The sequence below is a fragment of the Monodelphis domestica genome, chromosome 1 (genome assembly GCF_027887165.1).
Source record: "Monodelphis domestica isolate mMonDom1 chromosome 1, mMonDom1.pri, whole genome shotgun sequence".
Taxonomy (NCBI): domain Eukaryota; kingdom Metazoa; phylum Chordata; class Mammalia; order Didelphimorphia; family Didelphidae; genus Monodelphis; species Monodelphis domestica.
Window position 1 is genome coordinate 185,937,953 of NC_077227.1, and position 27,648 is coordinate 185,965,600.

The following is a 27,648-nucleotide window of genomic DNA, read 5'->3' on the forward strand; positions in this document are numbered from 1 at the left end:
TTTTATTCCTCTGAGAGGATGTTCCAGGATGGAAGAAATGGCCACACTTCTCCCCAATTCTGCCACCGGCCAGTCTTATTTACTTTCCGCTGTGAGCATGCAAGTAGAATATCAGGAGTTGGTGGTAAACGTAAAACATGGCCCACAAATGGACATCCAGCCTTTGAAGACTTCTGGTGATGGGAAACTTCTAAAGCAACCCATTCATTCCACTTTTGGAGAGCAATCCAATTCTGAAGATTTCCCCAACATGAAGCTTATAGTATTTATTCATTGCTCCTAGTTCTTCCAGAGCCAATAAGAACAAGTCTAATTATGTTTCACCATGACAATTCTCCAAATGCCCTTCAGATCACTTACCATCTTCTTATTCCTTGCTCTCTCCCTCCCCTCCTGCAATTTGGGCTCAATTTCCCTCATTTCATTAGAATGTGAGCTTGTGGAGCTTGTCTTACCTTTCTATTTGTATCCCCAGTGCTTAACACAATGCTTTGCACATAGAAAGTGCTTAATAAAGGCTTCCCTTGTTCATTCTAACCAGTCCTCATATGACACGAAGTCAAGGGTTTTCATCCTCTGTTTCCCTCCTCTGGCAACTTTCCACTTTATCAATGTCTTTCCTAAAATGTGTTGAATTGAACATAGTACCCTAGATGAGGTCTGACCAGGGCAGAGCACTTCATCTCCTGGTTCTCTTAATGCAGCCTAAAATCTCATTGGCTTTTTGGGTTGCCATATTGTTGACTCACAATTGACCTTACGATCCTCTAAAATCCCTGGGTGTTTTTTTCCATGATCAAATGCTCTCAAGGCATAATCCTCCCACTTTATATTTGATAAATTGACTTTCAGAACCAAAACATAAAACTATACATTTATCTGTATTAATTTAGATGAATTTAGTGTTCTTTCCTATTGAGATCTTTCTTTTTGAACACAAGCTACCGGCAAGGGTGTTAGCCATCTCTCCCAGCTTTGTCATCCACAGATTTGATACTTATACCTTGAATCACTGATAGAGATGTTAAAGAGCCCAAGTGTTTGTTTGGGATATTCTAGTACTGCTCTGGGTCTGGTTTTTTGACTATTTCTGAATCCACCTATTTGCTTAGCCTACATCTTTCTATCCATTCATCAACAAGTATTTATTGTTAAAATTAAACAAAGTATTATTTAAATTTTGAAAAAATTTGTATTCTAAATATTTTCCCTCCCTTTTGTGCCTTCCTTACCCACCAAGAAGGCAATATACCAATTGTATAGGTGAAATCATGCAAAAGCCATATTTCTATATTAGTCATATCATTAAAAAAATTATTTGTTGGTTTACATTAAAATTCCCAAGTACCCCCTCACCTCCTCGCACTAAGGCTTCACGTACATAAAAACTATGTTTATCATTTCTTTTTCTGGAGGTGGATATTCACAAATTATTTTCCAAACATGAATTCTGTAGCTGTATATAATGTTCTCTTGGTTCTACTTGACTTTTCATATTTCATGTAGATCTTTCTACTAAAAAATGAATATTGCTCATCACTAATTATGGCACAGTGGGTGGTATTCTATCAATCATGCACCACACTTTTCCCCAGCCATTCCTCAGCTGATGGACATCCCCTCTTTTTCCAGTTCTTTGATACCACAAAGAACTGCTTATAAATATTTTAGAACATTGTTTCTCTTCCTTTTTCTCGGATCAATTTTAAGATATAGACCCAATACTGGATTTGCTGGGTCTAAGGGTATATATACAGTTTTATCATTCTCTGGGCATAATTCCAGATTGCTCTCTCAAATGGTTGGATCAGCTTACAGTTCAGTGTCCCATTTTCCCACAATCCCTCCAACATTTGTGATTTTGTTCATTTTAGCCCATCTGATGGGTGCAGCTTAGAATTTCTTTTGATTTGTATTTTGCTGATCAGTAATGACTTAAGAGCACTTTTTCATATAGCTATATATGGCTTTGATTTCTTCATCCAAAAACTGTTATCTTTGACCATTTATCAATTGAGGAATAGCTCATTTTCTTGTAAAACTGGCAAAGTTCTCTATATATTTTAGATATGAGACTTCTGAGAAATTGTCTATACCCTGACCCCCCCCCCCCCCATTTTCCAATTTCCTTCTAATCCTGGCTACATTCGTTTTGTTTAGAATCTTTTTATTTTAATGAAATGACAATTATCCATTTTATATTTCACAATGCTATTTATTTATTCATAAATTCTTCTCCCATCCATAAATCTCATATGTCCTGTTTTTTAGTTTGCTTATCTCCCTTTATGCTTAGATCATATATCTATTTTGAGCTTATCTTAGTAAATGATGTGAAATCTTGGTCTATATATATTGGTCTATATCTAGTTTCTGCCAAATTGTTTTCCAGTTTTCCCAACAATTTTTATCCCCTAAACTAGGATCTTACTTTTGCCAAATACAAGGTTACTATCATCTTTTACTACTATTTGTTCTCTTCTTAGCCAATACCAGATAAGTTTTGATAATTACTGTTTTATAATACAATTTAAAATCTGGTATTGCTAGACATATATTAGTCATGTTGTGTAAATTAAAAAGGCAAGAAAAAAACATTTCAAATTTCACTCAGAGTTCATTAGTTTTTTTTTTTTTGGAGATGTATAAGCATTTTTTACCATGAATTATTTGGAATTTTCTTGGGGCATTGTATTGATCAGAGTAGCTAAGTCTTTCACACAGTTGATCATCATATAATATTGCTGTCACTGTGTAGTGATCACTTGGTTCTTCTTACTTCTTTCTGCATCAATTCATATAGGTCTTCCCATTTTTCTGAAAGCACTCTCAGTTTCTTAAGGTACAATAGTATATATACCACAACTTGTTCAGTCTTTCCCCTAGTTGACAGGCAACTCATTTTCTAATTTTTTTGCCACCACAAAAAGGGCTGCTATATTTTTATACAGATAGGACCTTTTCTTTTTTTGTTAGTCTCGCTGAAATATAGACTTAATGGAAATGCTAGGTCAAAGGATATGCAGTTTTGTAGCCCTTCAGCTATAGTTCGAACTTGTTTTATAGAATGGTTGAACAAGTTCACAATTCCACCAAACGTTCATTCATATAACTTTTCCCTAAACCTTTCTGGATTTGTCATTTTATAGGTTTGAAGTGCTACCTTAGAGTTGTTTAAATCTGCATTTCTCTAATCAATCGTGATTCAGCTCTTTTTTCATGATGATAGTTAACTTTCTTCTGAAAATTGCCCTTTCATACCCTTTGACAATTTATCACTTGGGAGAATGACTCTTATTTTTATAAATTTGACTCATTTCCTTCTATCTTTGAAAAAAAGAGAACTTTTATTAAGGAAATTTGCTGTGAAAATTTTTTGGTATTCATTGTTTATGGTATCTTTTATTTTTATTTATTTTTTAACCCTTATCTTCTCTCTTGGAATCAATACTGTGTATTGATTCCAAGGCAGAAGAGTGGTAAGGGCTAGGCAATGGGGGTTAAGTGACTTGCCCAGGGTCATACAGCTAGGAAGTGGCTGAGGCCAGATTTGAACCTAGGACCTCCCATCTCTAGGCCTGGCTCTCAACCCACCGAGCCATGCAGCTGCCCCCTCCCCTTTATTTTTTAAGAGATTTTATTTTACCAATTACATTTAATGACCAATTTTCCATGTTTTCTGAAGTTATAAGATCCAAATTATTCCTCTGCAGAGATGGCAAGCAACTTGATCTGGGTTATACATATATTTCCATATTGTTCATTGTTATGAAAGTATTCCTATAAAACCCAAACCCTAAAAATAAAAACCCAAATAAACTATAGAAAAAAATAGTATACTTTGATCTGCATTCCAATTCCAACAGTGTTCTATGGAGGTGGATAGCATTCTTTGTCATTAAGTCCTTGAGGACTGTCCTGGATTGTTGTATTGCTGAGATTAGCTGCCCCTAAACTGTCTTGCTTGTTTCTTTTTATCAGTTTTTTTTGATAGAGATACTGGAGTGGTTTGCCATTTCCTTCTCCAGCTCATTTGATAGATGGGGAAACACAACAAACAGGGTTATGTGTTTTGTCTGGGGTCAGATTTGAACTTGGGAAGCTGAGTCTTGACTCCAGAACTAATATTCTATTCACTGTGCTACCCTAGCTCCCCACTGGTACTTTTCCTGTTCTCCACAATCTTTCAAAGATTGCCAAAAGTAGCTGAGCAAACACATCTATAAGAAGTTTTTCAGTACTCTCAGATGTAGCCCAAATGTCTTTGTTGACTTCCACTCATCAATGGTTGCTGGTGATCTTTCTAGCTACTGGTACCAGCACCCTCTTAAGTCATTCTTGTTCTGTCCTTTGCAGTCCAAAGACCCTTTGATAAAGAAAACAGTAGAAAAAGTTTAGTCTTCTCTTATCTTTTTTCTTGCCCCATCCATAGATTTTATTGTTTCTTTTATCCTTCTCCTTCCTACTGTTTTTTTTTTCCAAAACCCTTTCCCCTCCATCTCTGTAGCCTTCCTTGTGAGCCTCACTACTAATAATGTTACTTTTATAGAACATGCCTCTATGCTTCTATATTCATCCTGTTACTTGACCTGGCTTCCTTCAGTCAATATAAGGGGAAACTGTTGCTGCATGGATATAAATTCAAGAATCGATGGATGGACAGGAGTGTCACAGCTTATTTAGGAGATAACAACTGACCAGGATGAGGAAACTGTGATGGGAATGTTAACGTTGCAGAAGATATCAAATTAGGTCAGGTAGTAAAAATGGCATGAAGGGGCTTGGATTTCTATTGCCCTTCTTAGGAAGAAATTTAGCTGCTTCTTGGAACTCAGAAGAAAAGAAAGTTAATACCTTGAATCTGTTTGTGAACAGTTGACAAGGAAGTGCTAGTCACTATTTCATAGTGACCGACATACTTTACAAATTAGCCTTCTGGGTGAAGCCTGAAGACCCTCCTTTTTCCTACCTTCGTACAATCCTTCCCTCCTCCAAATCACAAAATTTCTGATTTTAGAAAAAGAAATAATGGCTAAATGGTGCATTGTGAATAAAATAACAAATGCAATTGCAAAAGCAGATAAGATATCACACTCTGCTTGAGGTCTAAGAAAAAATATGTACTTTATTAAAAAAAAAAAGCCAAGACTAGCTATGCAAATGATTTATATCTACTATATGAAAACTCATTTGTTTTTCTTCAGAATAATTCAACACACCTAACAGCTGTAAAGAAGAATAAATTTATTTAGTCTTTTAAAGATTTAATGATACAAAATGTATACAGTATGTCTTTAAGTAATACACTTTTCATTTCTCTCTTCTCCCCATTTCCCCTTCAATCAACATAAAACACCATTTAAACAGCTATTGTGTTTCTGCCTTGCTTCTGTATCTATAAGATACACTACAAATACAAATGGAGCACTATATTGCCCCGTGGTTAAAATTACAATTAGTACCTAAGAAACAAAAATGAAACTAAAAATTCAATTGAAGCATGAAACTTCAGTCAGAAACAGGTTTTTCTTGTTGAATATTCAACAATATTTGGGGCAGTTACATTACCTTTTATTGGCATAAAGTTGCATTGCAATCTCCCGACATTACATAATAATCAACTCAATTCATTTCTTAAATAAGTACCCAAAACAAAAGTAGTTCAAGATGTTCCTACACAATTTAATTACAATTAAAAGTTCATGTGTACATTCTAATTTGATATTCTGGTCTATAAGATCTTTGGAAAGTATGTCACTTCTGAAGTTACTACAGACAAAAAGCACTTCTATGTTTTCTTACAAGGCAACTCTTGAACCGCAAGTACTTTTCCCTTCTATACAGGTGTATTATACCAGTCTCACATGGCTTTACCTGTTACAATGGAACAGTGACTTGATAAAACAATGTATAAAACAATTTTGCACAATTAGGGTTCTAGTGACAAAAACTGGCTCTATCTTTAAACATGGAGCCTAACCCTGATTCAGGAAAAAGTCTCGATTAGAAAAATGCTCATTCTGATCTTCTGCTCAATCTTCCCGATTCTTCCTTTGACTCTAATATTTTTAGGACTTTTCTCTATTTCAGTGAGTAATAAGTATCTAGCTGAGATCGAGTGACTTCATTATCCAGATGTCAGTGAAACGCGCGGAGGCTGACATTTACTTTTAACTTATCAGGAGGCTGGGTGTGATCACTTCATTTCTCAAGGAGATTGGCAGGAAACCAGCTGCCAAACACATTCTGCTTTAACAAAACATGACTTTGGTTAACGGGATATTGCACCATGTGAGAAAGAGGGAATTACCCCCTTCACCAGAACAAAGTCAAATGAAATCTTCTACTAAAACGAGCCCTTTTAAAAGTTATAAATACTAATTCTTCTTTACCTTTAAAATGTATTAACTGCCAGCTGTGTCCTGTAGACAATTACTGACTCACTACTTTAATGAGGCCTTGAGGACACTGACCCATTACATGTCAAGTGTCACCAGATTCTCCTTGGATCTGCCCTTCCATATTACTGCACAGCTTCCTCCTTAAGGAAAAGTGACACCACAGTAACATTTTTGTGAGGTGTAGGTCAAACCAATGATTACAGCATCAGACGAATAGAATTAGCTGATTCTTTGGTGGAGCTCCCAGGCTCAATACTCAAATCTGGAGAGTCATCCTGAGGAAACAGAATTTTATCAGGCGTGTAGTCATTCCTCTTCAGATCTGCATCATTCCAAACAAAAACAGAAGTAAAAGAAGGGTCAGTATTTCTTACAACTGGATAATTACCTAATTTCACTTTTTGCAATATATCTAACCAAATGCATACTCGTATAAGTTTAAGTACCAAACTGAGTCATATGATGACAATAAATAAGTTTAAGCTGAGGCAACACAACCTTTCCATTTTTAGTGAGAATAAAGTAGCTCTTTAAAATGACTACATGTCTATGTTAAATCTTAAATCAGTGTGTATAATAGAGCATTGCATCATGGAGTCAACAGACCTGATAGATGTGAGTCCTAAATGCTGCTACTCGTTATGTGACCTTAGAAAAGTAGGTAAGGAAACCTCACTTTTCTGATTTACAAGATGGACATGTAACCATGCCTATATTAACAGGGTTGTTAGGAAGATTATAGGACAATGTACTTAAAATGCTACATAAACAAATTATTACTACCGAAAAAGTACATGTTCATTTTTCATCCTATGATGTAATTTGATTGTGCTGTCTTGTTTTGGAAGGTATAGGAAAGACTTAAAATTTAGTATGTAAGGGGTTGGGTGGCTCAGTGGATTGAGAGCCAGGCCTAGAGGCTGGAGGTCCCAGGTTCCAATCTGGCCTCAGATTCTTCCTACTTGTGTGACCCTGGGCAAGTCACTTAACCCCCAGTGTCTAGCCCTTAATTCTCTTTGGCCTTGGAATCAAAACATAGGATTGATTCTAAGACAGAAGATAAGGGTTATAAAAATAAAATAAAATTTAGTATGTGGCACGGCTAGCTTAAACTACAGAGGACTCAGCTATAGTTTTAGACATGTTTGTTATTATTACCACTAATGATGACTGCAAACTCATATTTATATATTTTATGAAGTGGGTGGACTCTGAACTTTTAATATCTTCCCTGAATGCAGTCATGTCTACTCTCATATTCATCAGAACATTAAACTTTTGTCCATTAGCTGCCAATGAATTTTAAATCAAAGGTTCCTTTTCTTTTCCATAGATTGTGCACAGAGAAACACAAACAGACTTTCTTAATCTCCTGACCTAAACATAACTACTAAATTAAAAAAGTAAGCTGAAGATGCAAGAAAAATAATAGAACATTCTAAAACTAAATATAAATGACTCCTGGACTACTGTATTTATGCCACTCTATAAGCACACAGACCTAACTGTGTCAATCATCGGTTCCATCTCTGCAAATACTCAATTCTAAAATAATGCCTACTCACTTATATGCACAGTTCTCTACAGATGTTCTGCTATCATAAGCCTTTAAAACTTTTGATTAGCAGCTTATGCTACAAATTTTTGTTAGTCTTGGCATTCTTCTGAAGACAAAGAATTTTATGTGCAGAATACATGCTTGGGGAAAATCCTAACATTCACTCTCATCACATAATAATGCTTCACAAATCATACCAGGTATCAATTAAAAAAATATTTTTTGCTATTTGAGAACCTGAGGAAGACAGCTTCATTAATGTTTGGAATTTTTGATGTTAATAGACTCTAACCTATCGTGTGTGTGTGTGTGTGTCTGTGTGTGTGTGTGTGTGTGTGTGTGTAAATAAAAAGACGGCACATATCTATCTATCTATCTATCTAGATCTATATATATATATATATATATAAAAAATATTTCCTGTCATGTCCCCTATAATAGTTCCAACCAAAATGATTTGATTCTTATAAATTTACTTGCTTATTTTAATCCTCATGCTTCCACTTGCTCCTGATCTTGGAATGCTCTCCCTCTTCATCTCTACTCAGTTCAAATAGTATATCTTAACTGGAAGCCTTTCAAAACCCATCCAATTATTACAATGCTCTCCCTCTCCAATAGGGAATTACTTTGATTTTTTTCCCCATTTATTTACCTGTATACAGAGTCTAATCTCCATTATAACATGAGAAGGCAAGGCCAATTTAGATTTTGTTCTGTAACTGTAGCAACTCTACAAAGCCAGGAATTCAATAAAAGTTTATTAATCTGGCACACTAGCTAAAAGGTCTACCCTGCTGACAGCACTGCTAACCTTATTTCATCAGATCAAATCTCACTTTCTAATGCTCTAAACTTATAGTGAAAACACAAGACCATAAGGCTGATGCTACAACTGCCCTCAGTGGGCAGATAGTTCTTCACTAGGAATCATTTTGGCTATAGAACTGATGATCTTATAGGCTGGGATAAAGCCTAAGCTTGGTCTAATAGTTGTCATGTGTGATATGAAAAGGAAAACTTTACCTGGAAGCTTAAGTTTCCTACAGCAGGAATTGCAGTGATGCTTTGCTCGGAAGTTCTTTATTGCATCTTCTCCTAGGTTTGCTGGCCCAAAAACCATGTCAGATGATCTTTGAAATCATTATGCAAAGAAGTAGTAAAGAATTATGAACAAGTTTAAATTCCTCTGCCCGATTCCAGGCTCTGCATTATCTTTCCCCCATCTCCTGAGCTCTGTGTTTTCACTCATTTCCACAACCTGTTTTATTGCTTAATGATCACACACATGGGCCTTTGCTCATTTTGTTCCTCATCCTTGTAATGTATTCTTCACCTCTTAAATTTTTTACTCATCTTTTAAAGCCCAAATCACATGAATTCTTTTCCATGAGTCTTTCACGGATCCTTCCCCAGCCAGACACACATTTATTGTTAACCTTTAAAAGATTTGCCTCTTTGTTGTTGTTTTGGGGTGTGTGTCAGGGTAGTGATGGTGGGGAATGGCAGCATAGTTATTGGCATCCATCATGTCCTACCACTAAATGGTAAACTCCATTAAGGAAGAAGTACTGTCCTAGTTAAATTTCCCCTATTCCTCAACTAATAAAAGTTCTATTGTTCACTGAACTATATATGCATTAAAAAGCTGTGAAATCCAATATTACCTTTTTTCTCCTGCTTTTATCACAGATGGATCTGTCAAATTCTCACCCACACCTTCATATGAAAAAGAGAACTTTTTAGTTATTGACATGGCACACTACTATTTCAGTTAGTTTTTATTCTTGGCTCAGGTATGAAAGTATCCTCTCGGACTGCTTTGTATTTCATGTCTGACCTCCTGATGCTATATTTCAGCATGAAAAACATAACTCTTGACATTATTGGGAATCAAATGTCAGAGCTGATAGGTAGGAGGATTGAACCCCTTTGGCATTCATTTTTAGGTGTATTAACAGTCAAGAGAGGAAACAATCCTGTAAGAGGTTTATCCATCTTGACTTATCACTCATTAAAAGAGAATGTTTTCAGAGTAGACTACAATCATACAGTTTCATAAAAAGTAACAGTCGACATTTACATAGCCCTTTAGATCACCTTATTGACATACATGGAATAACCTTGAGAGAGTAGGGAACAGTAACAACTAAAGCTATTTATTTTCATTTTGCCCAATTTAAGAAGAAACTAAGGCTCAGAGGTTAAGTGACTTGCCTATGATTATATAACAGTGTCAAGGGCAAGATTTGAACCGAGGGCTTTCTTGACTGTAAGTCCAATGTTCTCACTCTGCTACCTCACTCAACCTCTAACACAGAAATACAAATTTTTATTTAAGCTACAAGGAAACCAAATGTTATAAATACACTAATGAAAGAATTGGTGTTTAACAGGGCCTTAAATTTAAGAAAGATTCTTTTTGGTGTAAACCTTAACATTTCTAACATAACATTAGACTTATAAATGTTGGAAATTTCACCATTGGGAAATTTCATACTTGGAAAATTTCTTACTGATAGTCTATTGGAATGTGAACCCCATTGGCATGGGAGGTTCCTCCTCCTCCCTTCTTAAGATTACTTTAGGACAGAAACCTTTTGCTGAACAATGGAAAAGGCTTTGACCTATGCTTAAGCATAGAACAGGAAGTTCTTTGAGTCATGATTGATTTTAGAATTGATACAATAGAGATACTTGGAATGACAGAACCAGGTCTTGGAAATTACAATCTCCACCCTACTCAGTCCTAACAGGATTTAGGAAGGGCTGCAGCATAGATCAAAATTTAATTATTCCAATCTCCACCCTACTCAGGGTAACAGGATTTAGGAAGGGCTGTAGCAAAGGATCAAGATTTAATTATTTGAGAATATGACCTTCAACAGACATGTGCAAAGCCACAGACCTTTAGGCGGTCCTGGGTTAAGCTAGAGCCACCATTGGCACAGGGAAGACATGGACAGTGATTGGTAGATGTGAGAACTGAGGGGAGGGAACTTGGATGGTTTCCTTAAAGATAGCGGGGTCTGAGGACTAGGGGTGGTTGGTTGGAGAGGTTTTGCTCTGAGAGGTTGTGCTCTGAGAAGCTTGCTCTGAAGAAAGCTGGAGGTGGAGGCCCCTGAGACTGTTTCTTTGCCTCAGCTATCTAAGGGCTTGGGCCTTTTGGCCCAGCCTAAACAGAAGGGGTATTTAAGCCCTATTCCCTTCTCTCCCCTTTCTCTCTCCCTCTCTCTAATACCTTTCTTCCTCCTGTTTGTAATTAAACTCCATAAAAGGTTGACTGCTGACTTGAGTTTTCATTTAGGAATTACATAGCTGAATTCCTTGGCGACCTTAAATTAATATATATCAGTCTTTTAAAGTGATTTCCTTGTCACATTGGACATGAAAAACAACTAGCTGACTAGAAAAGAGTAATGACTTCAACTCCGGAGATAAGAGACATGGGGAGGTGGGGTTGGAATAGACAGATGAACTACATATAATTTAGAGAGTAAACCTAGAGGGAGGCAAGCAGCTCAAGTGAGTTGACTATGACCAAGAGACTTGCTAAAAAGTTGTTTAAAAAAGATTTTAGTGAGACCACTTAACATACTTAAAAAATTTTCAAGTTTTCAAGTGTTTACAATTTGCATATAATTCTTATCTGGTTATTAAGTGTCTGATAATAGCATTTTCTGTACTGATTCCGGAGTTCCCTTATTCAAAGTTGGGATTGAAGAGAATATCTAAAACTAAGAAGGGGAGGGGAGGTACATGACTACCTCAAAAGGCTGAATAAGAAGCAACTTTAGTCATTTAGAATACTTGTCATTTCTTCTTGGGCAAAATTTAATTTAATTTACCTTGTAAATCAAGTACCAACAACTCCCCTCTTGTATATTCATATGTCCAGTGGCTAAAGGCTAGCATGATTTCTTCTAGAGTATTGGTTGGAATTATTTCATCACCATTATTATTATTATATTTTCTAAACTCTCCAGTCATACATTCTTCAACTGCAAACCACTGTCCAGCAGAATGGCAATATAACAGGAAAACTTCCAGGAACCTTAGGAAAAATATTGACAAGACACTAAATTAAATAAAGGTAAATCTGTTAACTCAGAATTTCAAAAACTATTCTAATAAAATCGTACTTATCTATCCATTGCATACATTCTTCCAGATATATATCATTAAGACTTTAAATTTTAGTACAATATTCAAATTACAAAATACTGAACCTCAACTGTGATATTTAAAAAAAAAAGCAACTCTCTCTTCAGAGTAGTACAGGCTTTAAAAGAATTAAATAATTAAAAGATTTACCTTGGAGAATATGGAATAGATTTTGGCTTCATTTGGTTGAAAGCAAAAGTGAGCTTTTGTGCTGCTCTCTGTTGCTGGATTTCCTAGGAAAGAAACAGCTTATTCAATTAAGCTAATAAAAACAAGTTTTTACATTTATTTGTACTTCAGGGAAAAGACTATTTTCTATTGTTACTAGTACTTACTCTGAGACAGAGATGCAACACTGTATCTTCTTTGTAAACATTTGACCATGTATTGACTACTTCAGGAAGAAAGGATTTGATGATATAAAGATGCCCTGATTTGAGGATTTCATATTCTGACCAAGTACATAGTACTTTGACAGCTCTCCGTAATCCTCCTCCCATTTCCTCTTTACTTAAAAACTCTATTTTAGCACAGAGTCCTAGTTGTGACCAAGATGACATGCTATTATTCAAGATGTTGGGAGAACTTTCTTCCAACCGGTACACTGTGACTGGCTCACCTGCAAAATAAAGGGAAATAGACGTGAACCTCAAACCTAGTACTCTTATAAAGAACAAAAAGCTAATAAAGTGATTAGAAATCAATGAACTTTTCTTAATATGTGGTTCTGGATTTGAAATGGAATTATTTATCAAATTCTGAATTAAAAAAATTTTAAAATACATTTTAAATTAGCCATATACACACTGTAAGGACGAGTGCATGGATGGATTTTTTTGAAACCCTGACATGAAAACTAGGGAGGGTCTGTGGCAGTTGGAGAGAGCACTATTTATACCACACTGCTGGAGATCCAGCAAATGGATTAGAACTGTTCTGGACTAGGAGGCTTTAATGTTTCTAGTGGTGGCAAATCAAAACGTCTTTGTGAGACCCTGCTTATCCCTATCAATACTGTGATAACAAATGAAACGTGAACATAAAGAAGAAATGATGATTTTATTTATTTTTACCTCTTGGAGGCACAGGAGTGAATGGAATGCTCTGTGATAACCTCATCAGGTTATTTCTTTCTACAGCTGCATAACAAGGATACAGAAACAACACTTTATTTATGAAGTGCAAACAATATGCAAAGCATCACACTGGGAATAAAAAATGAAAATCTATCTTTGCCTCTAAGGAACTTGGATTCCCTTGGGAAAGGTGGGCACCAAATAACATTTAAACAAACAGAGGAAAATCTGAGGAGGTAAAAAAGCACTCAACCCACTTGTTGGAGTTTTAGAAGGTGGCCCTTGAATTGACTCTTGAAGATTTGAGAGGATTTGTTTTTTATGTATGCCAAATTATTTCCATATCTTGAGTTTTGTAGGAGAGATTCAAACCAATTCTTTGATCTTTGTACATATTTCTTTGTTCTCAGGAACGTTAAGGAATGTCACCCCCCTTTTATCCCCCAATAAAATCTGGTAAATAGAAAAGGGAGAAAAGAGTTCATCTTGCTTGATAAGTAATAGACTAGGAATTATTACTAATGACATAACACTACATGACGGCCCACCATCACCTAGGGGGTGGGAAAGGATTGAGAGTTTTGACAGACCATCAGACCTATGAAACAACCTGTCTGGAAGTTCCCAACTGAGTCAGGGAAGAGAAAATAGGCAAAATTTGTAGGTACATAGTGTAGAAGGAAGTAATAGATAAGTCTGGAAAGGAAGGCTGGAGTCAAATGTGGAAAGTTTTAAAGACAAGTTTGTTTTTTATCCTAAAAATTTTTAACATTACCTGAGCAAGGGAATGACATATATTTTCAGTTTCTGATATTACTGACCTGAATAGTAGTAATTTATATCCATAACTGGCTTAAAAGGAGATGCAATACCTAAAATGACAAATAAGTAAGTATAACTCTATAGAATTAACTAGTGCACGTAAATGTTTCCATGTGAATCTTATTTAAGTAAGGTAGACAGGCAACAAGCATTAAGTACTTGCTGTGAAAAGGCCTGGGATACCAAGAAAGGAAAAATTGTCCCTGTCTTCTGGGATCTAAATTCTAATAGGGTAGACTATGCATATACCAGATATGGGAGATTAGATGGAAAGTAATGCTTAAAATTTTAAAGGAAATCCTCTAGCTTCCCATTACATATTCAAGAAAGTGAAAACCCATTTTTGAAGGGGAAAAAAATATCAAGAAAAATTTCCACAACAAAATATATGAAGTTAAAAAATTTTAAAAGAGGAAACTGAATCCTATGATATGAGGCAATAGTAAAATGGTATCATGTGGTTTGAGATGCATTTAAAGCCTCTAGGCCCCTGCCAAATTGCATACTGGCCTATGGGAAAAATGTAAAACAAGAGAGGAAGAATCATATAGTGGAAAGAACCTGGGGTCTGGGCGGCTTAATTCTAATGTTTACTGTTAGTCTGCATTTATGTACAAAATGAAGATGATAAATATAATCTAAAAAGCATAAAGTACTGTACTTAAAAGAGAAAACAGTATACTTCCTTGTCCTCTTCATCAGCCACTGACATTTACTATTCTTCTGGGAGTACTGACTGGGTGTGTGGATATGTGTATGTGTGTGTGTATGTGTGTGTGGGGGTAAAGGGGGGCCAGCCCGGGAGGGAGTAAACAGACACAGGAATGTAGACCTCCGCTCCTTGCCATATGCTTCCCTCTTAGCATTTTTCAGTCTCTGTAGTATTTAATAGTTGGGGATCGAGTAGAAGCATATATCTACTTCAGTATATCAGTGTTCAGTGTGGATCTCAGTTAACCAGAACTGCTATTCCATGGGCATGGAATTAGAACACCTGTGCACTTTTAGTAAGATGAATACTTGTAATGTAAAACACATAAAAATGGAGGTTATGTCACTCATGTGGATATTGTATTTAAGACTTAAATTTAGAACTACAATTTTTTTAAAAAGATTGAAGAGGGATTCACCATCGAGAAGAAACATGGTCTAAAAAGCTTGAAGAAAAAATTTCAGAGGTAGAAACATAAGAAGATTGGTGAGGTTTATGAAAATCAATCAATATCTTAATTTTAGAAGGGATGAAATACCTTTAAATATTAATTCTTCCAAATTATTACACCTAGGATAGTTTGATAATAAAACTATGCCTTATGTGATCACTAATTTCTCTATTGTGAAGAAACTTCACTCCTTACCATTTGCTGTTTCCTCTTCAGATGGCCTAGAAAAATGTTATACAGAGGACCAAGTTATAAAGTTGTGAAGCTCTTTTTTTAAGTGATATTCTCAAATCCTAGAAGTGAACTGACTTTCTAGTGAATCGTTAAAATGTAATTATTAATAAAAGTAATAATGTTAAGATAGCCTTCTGATTGTCTGATCTGAAGGTCTGCCTATATGTAATATTATCTTCATATTTACTTTATCGTATGTTTCCAAATTGTGGTGGGTGGGTATATTTTTGCCTATCATAGGCATACTACCATATTCACTGGTTCTACATTGTAGTGATATCTAGAATTCATCCCCTGAAAATGAGGACATGATTCTGCATAGGAAGTTACACAGAGTTCATTATAACTGCTTCCAAGACTTTCATGATGTTTTAAAATTTCTTCTTAAATTCTAGTTTCGTAGCAATGGAATAAATACACAAGTAAAAGCTCCCTGAATGAAAGGTATGTATTCTATTATAAAAAAACCATGCATTTCCATTTAGCTTCATTATTAAATTTTAAAAAGATCCATTGACAGGAAAAACCATTAACCTTAAGGTAATATCTTTTCTTTTTTCTTAATAAAAAATTGACTAGTTTAGAGAATTTGGGATATTGGTACAGGATTTGAGGATATTACAGAACTCTTCAGAGCCTTGAGTTCCCCCTCAGTGTGTATCTCTGAGGCTAGCACTACCACATGCAATCTTTAAACTTCTAAGTGGATGGTCCTTAATAGAAATTGTCCAAAAAAAAAATCAATTGGTTTAACAAAAAAAGCAACATTTATTTTTGGTGGCTTCTCCTTGGGTACAGTATACATCCTATGTCCAAACTCTTTTCTTGTTCAGTCATTTTCAGTCATGTCTGACTCTTTTTAAGCCCACTTGGGGTTTTCTTGGCATTTTCTTTGTCATTTTTTTCTCTAGCTCATTTAATAGATGAGGAACTGAGGCAAACAGGATTAAGTGAATCGCTCAGTCACAGAGCTGGTAGGTGACTGAGGTCAAATTTGAACTTGGGAAGATGAGTCTTCTTGACTCTGGTCTTGGAACTTTATCCACTAAGCCACCTATAGTTGTCCATTAATGGCTGACCAGTAATGAATCTCCAAGATCTTTAGTATGATAAAAACAGTGAATGACAAAGCCATGAAATTCTAGGTATCCTGGAGTTCTTATCGAATAAGTTCTTTTCTAGGTTATTTATTTTCAGAAACTCTTACTGAATTCAATTATTTATGATATTCTCATTTTGTTTGTTGCATTGATCTACAATTCCATTTTTTAACCAGTGACAAATAGTTCTGATGATGATTATTTTATGATAGTTTGTGGTCTTGAAGCACTATTCCTATTTCATTCAGTTCATCCTGTAAACAAACAGTGGTTTGTTTGGAAAGCATTACATCTTTAGATCAAGTTTAATAGTACAGTAATGTAATTTTTATTTTGGGATGTTCTAGCCATGACCACTGAATATTTAAAGCCAAGAAAATAATATACACAATGTAAGTGGAAAGAACCACAACAAAAACCAAAGATGAATATTATGAAGTTATAATGGTGAAGTTTCTCCTCAAAGAGTTGTGAGAAGATATCTTCTCCACTGCTTTGCAGAGGTGAGGGAATCTATGGTGAGGGCTAGATTTTTTCCACATACTAGTCTGCTTTGCTGATTTTTCCCTCTCTCTTTTTAAAAATAGAATATATTTTTTATGATGAATGGCCCTCTGGGGAGGAGGGAGCTGGGAAAAGATACAAGGAGAAATCTGGTCATTGTGAAAATAAAATTCTGAGTGCCCAGAACAATTTCAAGTTCTATCTCTGGTGTGACATCATACCTGCTCTGCTTGCACTGAATAACAGTGCCATTGTTGGTTAATGGGGTAACTTCTTATTTTTATATAACAGGGAAAGGCCCATTTATAGACTACAAGCCAGCTCTCCCAATTACCATTGAGAGAAACCTCAGATTTACCAATATCAGAATCGGATGTGACTCTTCTTATCCCTATTTCCAATCTATCACTAATTCTTTTTATTTTTCCAGTGAAGTACCTTTCCAATTTGTTCCTTTTTCTGTGTTCTCATAGTTGTCATCTTAGTCCAGCCCTTTATGATCTCATATTAGGGTTAGGTTAGGGGCACTAATCCTAGTCTCTACATCTACATACTACAATGTAATTTACATATAATTTTAGTAACAAGCTAAAGGTATGACTTGCTAATGAAATAACTTGAGTTTTAAAAAAAAGAAGTAGGAAACTAAATAAGTGAACTAATTCATGATTATTTGTCCCAACAAAGAAATAGTAAAGAGTATAGATTTTTCTAATATAATCTCCATGGCCCTCTAAGTATTAAGTGACATGCTTTATAAGCAATATAAACAGAATATCTAACAGTCTGAAATTTAGTTTTATGAGTCAGAAAGCCTACTTACATTTGAGTATTTGTTGTTCTATCTTGTAACCAATCCTATAATCAAAATAACAAAAACAAAGATATTTTAATAATCTCAAAACAAAATACAATTGCTAGATGACTTTATTTAAAATATTATATTTTTTAAAGCTAGTTTGAAAAGAAAACATAACTATCATTTCACACAGTCCTCAATAATGGGCATAACTCTAGTAAGGCACTCAAGAGAATCAATTATTTCATGCTAAGTGAATATTTTATTTTAAACATTCTGTATTCAGTTAAATATATAGTTAAAATGTATTTAATGCTTCTCTGTCTTCTTAAACAGAATATACTGATCATAATTTTTTAATCACCTAAGAATATCACTATGAACATGAAACACTTCTTTCTATTTTTATCTGCTAGGTTCAGAGAAATTAAGAGAAGCAACAAAGTTATAACTGATTATAAATCAGAAGTCATTAAAAAATGAGTAATGGCGTAAGGGCTTTTCTGACAGAGAACATTAACTGAAAGAGCATGGACTAATTTTGGTTTGATAGTTTTTGGTAATTAAGAAGACAATTTTTTTTAGCATACTCTGGTTTCTGAGGTATGTTTCAGGTGGCTGAGAGGATTGCCAAACACGGGGAAGAATGATATTTTGGTCATAGGTCTACTGGAACTTGATTTGGGAGGATTCTCTGAGTGGTTCTAGCTTTTGGGCTACCAAGTAGCCAATCTTGGCTCTGCCCCCTCTACAGGAACTTGAAAAGCAGAGCTCCACCTTATAGTCAGAAAAGAGATTTCTTAAATAAATCTATGCTCAAGGCTCTTTCATAAAAGTTTTAACATAATCTAAAAAAAGTATGATCCTAAAACACCATCACTTTTCATTTATAAAGTTATTTTCTGACATAAACACTGGATAAAATTAAAATGCACAAACCGAAAGTAAGGCTGCTTTGGAATCTACCTCATGAGTGTCTTCTGCAGATGCTCTTCTATTACTGTTTTGAACTTAAAGGAAAAAAAAACCCTAAAGTTAAACATCTGGAATATTTGAGTAACCAAACACTTGACTTTCTTTGTAAGCATAATATAAAATTTAAAATTTTTCTGAATTTTTTTTATGTTTGTGGGCCTCAAAACCTAGCAGGAGAATAATTAGTTATGCTAAACTGGTCTACTACAAATTCATGTTTATTTAACTTATCTGAGTCTTCTCTGTAGCTCTCCCAATCTTTTCAGTTATCATTTGTTTGTGGCTATTCAAAACCTCAAATGGTTCACCTTACCACCTTTTTTCTTTTTGTCAGATGGCCTTGCATCATATTTACCAAGATTGAGGTCATTAAATATTATAAGCATAACCAATCAACTAATTTTTTCAGAATCAGTCTCAGCACATAGGCTTTATTCCTTCCCTTATATATTAGAAAGACCAGGAACAAAGCAAAATACCTACCTTGGTCTGAGTGAAGGGAAATGGGTGTCTTGTGACACTCAGTTAATCCAGCATAAGAACTCACATGCTTCAAGGAGTTGTCAGAAGGAAGATCATTCTGCAGAAAACAGTCCAGTAATCTTTTAGAAGTCTGTTTATACCATGAGTTAAATGTCATAAGAATGGCCTTATTTGGTCAATATGAGCTCATTCATCCATGTCTTCTACCTACTACAAGCATATATCAAACAGCATGGTGATTCACCTTGAAGTCAACCTCAGAGATGAGGAACATTTTAAAATTTCTGATTATGATCCTGTTGCCTTTAAGTTTTTTTTTTATTATGTTGGTTCAGTTCTGTCTGACTCTTTATGACCCCATTCAGAGTTTTCTTGGCAAAAATGCTGGAATAGTTTGCTTCTCCAGCTCATTTTACAGAAAAGGAACGAAGACATGGAGGGTTAAGTGACTTGCCCAGGGTTACACAACTAGTAAGTGTATGAGGCTAGATTTGAACTTGGGAAAAAGAGTCTTCTAGATTCTTTACCCACTATGCTGCCTAAAGTTTATCTGAATTCAATGGTACGTGACCTACTATACTGAAACCATATTTCAGTATATGAATGCCTTTTGATCAGAATTCATTTCTTCCTGATTTTTTCTGAAAAACAAAAAAAAAACAAAAAAAACCTGTTTTCTTACAAAGGTTTGAAATGAATCATTCTTCTCTTGTATAAATCTTTGTTTCATTCTTATTACCACTATTGTAGTACAGGCACAGTCCTTATTACCTGAGATAAAATTATTTCAATAATCAGATTCTCACTGCTCTACCTGTTTCCAGTATCCCTCCCCACTCAACTCATTCTGCACACCAGATCATTATTAGTCTTCCTAAAAATGTCTTTTATAAAAATCTGTAATGGTTCTCAAAAGACCAAAGAACAAAGTTAGGTTCCTTATTGTGATGTTCAAAGTAGTCCAAACCTACCTTATAAATACTACCCTATATAACCCCGTGATAGAACAAAACTCAAAACTGCTCATTACTGAAACATTTAATTTCTCCTCTCCAGTTCATGCTATTCTTTCTGCCTATCGGGCCTATTCTCTATCATTTACTGAATCCTACCTATCCAAAGACAAGAACAGAAGGAAAATCAGAAAAAAGACAGTTTTCAGCAGAGCATTGGTGTAACCAGTATTAAATTTAAGAATATTCTATACCGAAAACAAATCCAAGATGTACGGAATGATTCTACTTCATATACAATCCTCTATTTTTGTTCCTCATGTGTATGGAAATGTTGTTTGTTGTGGTACACCAAATCCCTAGAGGTTTTTAAAAATTTTAATGAGTAATATTTTGTCTTTAAAAAAAAAAGACATAAAAAAGAAACCTGATTATATGTATAAATCTTTGTTGTACAAAGTAGGCAATTAATATGCATTTGTTAAGTGAAGATAAACTGCCAAGTTTCTAAGCAAAAATTTGAAAAAAAGGTTTTTATCTTTGCCAATTCAATGGTGAGTCACACAAGACTAAGTGAAAAAAATCATTTGACATTATCATTTTTCTCCCCCAACATTTGTACCGTCTTTGCAACAGACCATCAGATAAAAAAGTGGGCAGAGCTATCAAATGAAAGGGTATTAGTTACTAATATTACATCCTATTGTCCAAAATTCTTTGGGAGAAGTCAGTCCAAATGTGACAGTAAACACAGGGAAAATTAAATTCTAAGAAATAATTCTGATTAGAAGGAAAATATCTAGAGAGACTAATATAGATGCATAAGGAATTAAATGACCACTCCGATATTTAAAAAATTGATATGCACAGAAGACAGAAGCAAAGGGAAGTAGCAAAGTATCACCACAAATGAAATATAATCCTTTAGGAGATGGTGGAGCCTTAAATAATAGAATAAGCTGAGATTGCCAATAGGTACTAAGGTCAACAAAAATTTTAAAAACTATTCTGGTAATAAATGAACCTAGGATGTGAAGGGAAGTATTTGAATGAGAGAAAATTTTTGTAACACACTATTCTAGGGGCAAGAGGAAATTCAAAGTAGGGATAAAACCCAGGGATTGGGATAGGTGGGATAATAATGGACAACAATGTGAAAGCAAGACTAAAAAAAATGTTTGATTGCTTGTTCTAAATCAAAAAGAATATTATTTATCCTGGAAGGAATAGAATGAAATGGTTAACAGAGTTGAAACCCAAATAAATAAGGTTATATTATCTTGATTTTTTTCAAGGCAGTCTCTGTATTGTAAAATTCAATAACTTGGCATAGTTTATGAGTTATTAGAAATAATACATATGGGACATGTAGGTGGCACAGTGGATAAGAGTATCAGGCCTGGAGTAGGGAGGACTTGGGTTTAAATCTGGCCTCAGATACTTCCTACCTGTGTGATCCTGGGTAAATCACAATCCTGTTTACCTAGTCTTTGCCTTTCTGTCTTAAGAGTTATTACTAAGACAGATAATAAGGTTTAAGACAAGAAAGTGTATAAGTGGAGATTTTGAACCATTGACTTCATTACCCAGAAGTCTTTAGTATTTCCCAAAATTCCCTATAATCTCTCCTGTCTCCACATTGGCGAGATCACATTATTGTTATTTAAGTGGATCTATGCTCCTCCCAGGCTCTGTTTTTGACCTGTGACTGGGCTGAACTCAGGCAGTTCTTTTGATTTAGTTATGAATAATAAAACTTTATAGAATATAACATTTAGTTATTGATTATTAATTTAAAAACCCACATTTTGGCTCACCATGAAGCGATTACGAATTCTCAAAAAAAATTTTGAGCAGATAACCTTACAGTAGAGATAGTAAGTTTATCTGATCACTGCCCACCACAAGGGTCTGGTGGCATGGTGTGCCTGTGTGCCTGCCTCTGCCTGCTGTTTCTCCCAACCATCTGCTTGAGCCAGCATTCCTCACCACTCTCCACCCAGCTTAGAGGAGCTTGGAACCTCCTCTTGCCAAGACCAGACCGGCCACAAGAGCCTGCCAATCCCAGCCATCTTTTTTTTCACAGGGGGTGAGATTCTCCAATCCCTTTGGCCACCCCCCCCACCCCCATCCCACACTCCACGTGGGTTTTTGCAGCTTGCCCTAGCCATTTTTCAGTGTGAAAAAAAGAATCCCACACCTTCTAATTTTCAAGCAGAATTTTTTTTTTTAAAGCTGATCCTGGACTCCTAGTTTAGAAGGGTGTTAGTCAGTTTTGGGAAATAAACCTGTTTTTTTCCCCCTTCTTTCTCTTGATGCAAAATACCAAGGAGCAGTATTTTTTTTTCTATCATATGCAAATATGCTATTGTTTTCCCTCAAAGTTTTGCTTCTTTCTGTTTATTCTGTAAACAAACCATATTCAGTGTCTTGCTAAGAATTGCAATTTGGATCTGTAAGTTTTTCCCTGGGACTTTTTATTTTCATTGGAGATTTCCCATTTTATTTCCTTCTCCTCAAGAATATGCCACAAGCCAGGCTGCTTATGCTAAAAACCAACCTGAAATATTTTGACAAAGTTCTAAAAGTCCTAACTGCTCTCAACATGCAGAGTGGAGATCCTGCCCTGTGCTTTTATGAAAAAATTCAAGGCACTGACAAAAGAAATCTAAATGGATAATAAATACTGGGGGAAGGGAGGGAAACTTTAAAAGAGATCCGGAAGTTTCTTGCTAACTATTTTGAGTTTATTCTCCTGTAATAATGAACAACAAGTCTATTGGGATTGGTGAAAAGAATTTTGACTGCACTGCCTGCCTCTGCACCCTCATTGGTTTGTTATTGTATTTGCTGATTGCTTTAAGGTTTAATTTTTTTTGTTTATCTGTTTTAATTTAATCAATATATTTCTGATATGCTGAATCATTTTAAGCTATGTTTTGCCTATATTGATCTTTAATTTGTACCTTTACCTTTGCCGAAGAACAAAAATATCATTATAAGTCCATGAATGTCTCGCCCAAAACCATTTTCACTAGATTCATGGATGATGACATGTTGCCTTTGTGTATTGTCACATAGATGATGATGGATGAACTTCATCAAAAGCTATATACAACCTTTAAAGAATTTAACTGTAATTTTAAGGGGTCCTCAGAAATAATTTTACATAATTAGTGGTTTCTGAATGGATATTTTATATTTATATTATAAAGAATGTTGTATTAAAGGTAGAGAAACAAAGAAATGTTCCTACCAAGGTATTTCTATGTAGCAGGAAGCCGGAAAAAAGAGCTCCTGCAAAATTCTTCATTTTAATTTACTTCCACCAGAACAATCTAGATTTCTTGATGATGTTCTAGACCCAAATAAGTTTTGCTTTGTTTAAAAATATGTTTGCCAAGGTTGAAAGATTTGCTACATCTGTAAAAATTGTGACAAATATCCATCAGTTCATAGGTTTTTTTTATGTCATACAGAAATTTATGTGAAATATGATAGTGGGTTTGTTTGCTATTGTAATTAACTGGGCTATTGTGAATTTTGGGGACTTGGTACTTCTTTGAATGGGCATTATCTACTGTGTTACTGTTTTATTCTGAAAATCATTTGTACTCAAACATGGTTGACACAGTGTCACTGATTTTAAGCTATATATATATTTTTGATTTTTAAAACTTATTATTGTTTTTCCTTGAATGTGCAATATAGTATCCAAGTTTTATTTTTTCTCTCCTTTTTGTATTTTAAGCACGTCAACAGTATTGAGATTTCTCTTTAATTTTTTTATTTTACAGTAATATAAGTTTAAAATACACTTGTTCTAATATTAGTGCACACTCAAAAAGCTGCCATTGATTATTTAAAAGAATGATGGGACTTTGTTTCATGATTCTGTCTGATTCCAGAAGACGGGAATATACAAAAGAGCCACTGTACAGTGCTAAAGAAGCACAAAGCACTTGCATAGTGCCTATGGAACACGAGGTCAAAGAGACCAGATCCCAGTGGGATTGATGTAATTTTGAGCCAAGACAAAAGGACTTGAACTTGTTTGGGGTTCAAGGTTGTGGCTGTTTTGACATATGTCAGAGGCTGGATTTCCTCTGAGCCACATTCTATCAAGCACCTCCTTTTTGCTGCCATCCTGGCACCCATTTGCTGCTGAAATCTAATCCCTTTTCTGTCTTTCATGGTGTGGCAAACTTTCTATAGTCTACTGACTCGGTAAATGCATAATTGCTTAAATCATTTTAATCGGGCCCTGATTCAAGGACCTGTTAAAGATTTGTTTTTCCTTTACTTGGATTTTTTTACACATAAGACTTTTACATTTTGTATTTCACCCACAATTTATTTTCATCTTTTATTTGGATTTTTTCCATGTTTTTTATTTTCTTTTGCAAATTGATTCATATAACTCATAACTCAGCCATGCATCCCTGAGTGATCCCTGTGTTTGTTATTATTCACCTCAGGGGGGCCAAGTTATTATTGTGAACTTTGATTTAAATTTGAGCAATTTTAGGATGAGAAACTTGCTACCTCCCAGAATCCATGATGTGCCACGAAGATAGATACCTGTAGAGACCACATGCTGCAGCAGAAAATCTAGAGTGAACTTTGGGATGTGAATTGAACTATTGGGGGGGGGGGGGGGGGGAGGGTTGAAATGCCTTTGTTTTGAATGTATAATCTATGCCAAGGAGGACTGCCCCCAAATTGGCTTTTTATCAACCTAGTAATCAGTCTCCACCCCCCTTTTATCCACAAATTATTACAATTTTTAAGTTATCTTTCCATGATCTTTATGGGGAAATTGGTTTCCCAATAGGTTCACAGGGAGTTATGTATAAATGGAGATTTTGAAAGATTGACTTCATTCCCCAGGAGTCCTTAGCATTTCCCAAAATTTCTTATAATCTTCTCCTGCATCTCCATGTTGCAAGATCACATTATTGGTATTTAAGTGGAGGTATGGTCCTCCCAGGCTCTCTTTCTGACCTGCGACTAGGCTGAATTCAGGCAATTCTTTTCCTTTAGTTATTACTAATACAAATTTATAAAATATAATATGTAGTTACTGTATATTAATTTTAATCTTTACAAAGAGGAAAAAAGAAAGATTACTAACATGTCGGTAATCAGTAAGAGACAAATGGGAATTGATCAAGAAGGGGAAGGGGGGGAAAAGGATGAGCATTAACTGAATGTCTACTATGTGTAAATCACTGTGCTAAGTGCATTACACCTATCCTATTTGATTCTCATAGTAACACTGCAAGGTAGGTTTACAGTTTAGCAACTGTTACAAATAGAAATTAAGTGACTTGCCCAGGGTCACACAGGTAGTATCTGAGGTTGAATTTGAATTTAGGTCTTATTGACTCTAAGCCCAGCATTCTATCCACTACATTATTAGATAGGCCTCTAGACTAGATCTTACCACAATAGTATTATTTTCTTTTTGTTACAGTACTACTAAAATTAGAAGAATTCTATCTGAGGCTTTAATTTTGGCAAAAATTTTAATGGAGTTTCTCATGTCATCTATAGAGATAAGATGAAGAACCATGGGTTAGATGACAGAACAATTAAGTGGATTCAAAACTAGATTAATGACTACACTTAAAGAGCAGTCATTATAGGGTTCATATATAATCTGGAGGGGGAGCTCTATTAAATAGTATTCTGGAAGCCTTCTTGGTATTGTACAATTTAATACTCCATATCATCCCACCTCCATGCCACCAACCTTCTAAAAGGAAGGCATAGATGATGTGCTTATCTAAAGAGTTCATTTAGTTAAAACCATAGCACTGACAAAGCCATAAGACATTTTAGACATTCTGCGGAAAGTTGCCACAAAAGATGTTTGCAAGCCTACCCCAGACTTTGCCAAGGCCAGTCCCACACTGCAAACTGCAAACCTCTGTCAGAAATAAAAATATTTTTTGATAAAAAGCATTCCTCACAAGTGGGCTGAAGTCATCTGGCATGAAAACAGTAAAACCTTACATCATGAAAGATTTCCTTGAGTCAAGGCTAAAAATATTCTTGTATAGGAAAGATCCTGTATGTAATCAAGTCAGTGACATCATGGTGTGGCTGTGAGTAGCTATGTCACTCCTTTTTCTGTGTATCACTTTTTATGAAACATGTTATTTTTCTGTGTATTGCTTGAGCATAAAATTTTTATATAAGCTGGACTCACAATAAATTAATTTGTTAACTTATAACACAATTCCTCTTGGCCCCATTTGTTCCCCAACACAGAGTTTGCTAGACTTCATTACTAGAAAGCCAGAGACCCACAGGGCAGGTTGCTCCTCTCCTCCATGCATGCCTGAGAACATTTCTCACATTATGCACCCTTCTAAAAGGTTTGTCATCACTGCAATAGCCCATTCTCTAAAATGGATCAAAGATAAATGCAAAATAAAGCACAGGTTAAAAATATTGTACAAATGTAGTATGAGAGAAGGTGTTACCTAGGGATTCTGAGTGGATTACAAACTTACTGCACAATGTGAGAGAGACAAAACCAAAAAAATTAAGGTGATCTCAGACATATCATAAGGGAATTAATAGGCCTTACTATGCTTTGTCCTGGGTCAGACAGAAATGTTAAATATTTTTTTCAATTCTGCACCATATTTTATAACACACACTGAAAAAAGTAGAATCTGTTCAGAACAGGATCACTGGGACAATGTACTCTTTCTTTCTATACTTTCCTTCTTTTTACTTTTTCTCAGTCTATCTCTTTCTCCTTTTCTTATATTTTTCCTCACCAGGTTGTATATCTTTCCTACTTCTATTCCTTGCCAGTACTCTCATGCTGTCTCCCAAGGAAAAAGAAGGAAAATTATGTTCTTGTTTTTAACTGAATTCCAAATATTCCTAAAGATGATAGATTGAAAGGATTTTTCTACACCTAATTTTGCAAGCAACATGTAAATATACATATATGTACATACATATATTTTTATATTCTTTCTTTTAACATATTAGCATCTCCCTTAAGCACCCAAAGTGCTAAAGATGTTATGGGACATTTCAAGCTGATTATCTTGTATATATCTTTAACTTAACAAGTCCAAATCTGAACTTGTTATCTACTCCTGCACCCTAAGCCCTCTATTCTTCTAAACTTTCTCATTTCTGTTAAGGGCATCATCTGTTGCAAGTTGCTTTTATCATTGTAATAGTTTGTATACAACGGTCCACTTTTCTCCTCTGACACTGCCACTGGCCTAGTGAAAGCCATAATCACCAACCTGCCTCAAATTTCTCCCCCCTCCAATCTGTCCTTCATTCAAGTTTATATTCCTAAAGCAGAAGTCTGACCATATCATCATCTCCCCCCCCCCCCATTCACTTCCAGATTCAAATATAAAATCTTGTTTGTCTTTT

At 35.2% G+C, this 27,648-nt stretch overlaps 1 protein-coding gene and 1 long non-coding RNA gene across 5 annotated transcripts in view; one reads left to right on the forward strand and one right to left on the reverse strand.

The window, feature by feature from the left end:
• The window catches only part of LOC103106828 (uncharacterized), a 71,490-nt gene that overhangs the window by 991 nt on the left and 42,851 nt on the right, over positions 1-27,648 (forward strand). Inside the window, exons 1-2 of one of the 3 annotated variants that reach the window (XR_008914876.1) lie at positions 11,944-12,052; positions 15,814-15,862. The exons of the other annotated variants lie outside the window; for them this stretch is intronic. This is a non-coding gene — a long non-coding RNA (uncharacterized LOC103106828). Of the gene's footprint in view, positions 1-11,943; positions 12,053-15,813; positions 15,863-27,648 lie in introns of those variants that run through there. 3 annotated transcript variants of the gene reach the window in all.
• Positions 5,228-27,648, reverse strand: part of TRPM7 (transient receptor potential cation channel subfamily M member 7) — a 165,922-nt gene continuing 143,501 nt past the window's right edge. Inside the window, exons 29-40 of one of the 2 annotated variants that reach the window (XM_007479942.3) lie at positions 19,280-19,376; positions 18,761-18,831; positions 17,846-17,880; positions 15,380-15,405; positions 14,021-14,071; positions 13,197-13,262; positions 12,459-12,742; positions 12,274-12,356; positions 11,808-12,013; positions 9,627-9,678; positions 8,986-9,092; positions 5,228-6,723 (exon numbers count right to left, since the gene is read on the reverse strand). In XM_007479942.3, coding sequence (XP_007480004.1) covers positions 6,599-6,723; positions 8,986-9,092; positions 9,627-9,678; positions 11,808-12,013; positions 12,274-12,356; positions 12,459-12,742; positions 13,197-13,262; positions 14,021-14,071; positions 15,380-15,405; positions 17,846-17,880; positions 18,761-18,831; positions 19,280-19,376 — 1,203 coding nt within the window. In that variant the 3' untranslated portion in view covers positions 5,228-6,598. The remainder of the gene's footprint in view (positions 6,724-8,985; positions 9,093-9,626; positions 9,679-11,807; positions 12,014-12,273; positions 12,357-12,458; positions 12,743-13,196; positions 13,263-14,020; positions 14,072-15,379; positions 15,406-17,845; positions 17,881-18,760; positions 18,832-19,279; positions 19,377-27,648) is intronic. The other variant, XM_007479943.3, reaches the window with a different exon arrangement.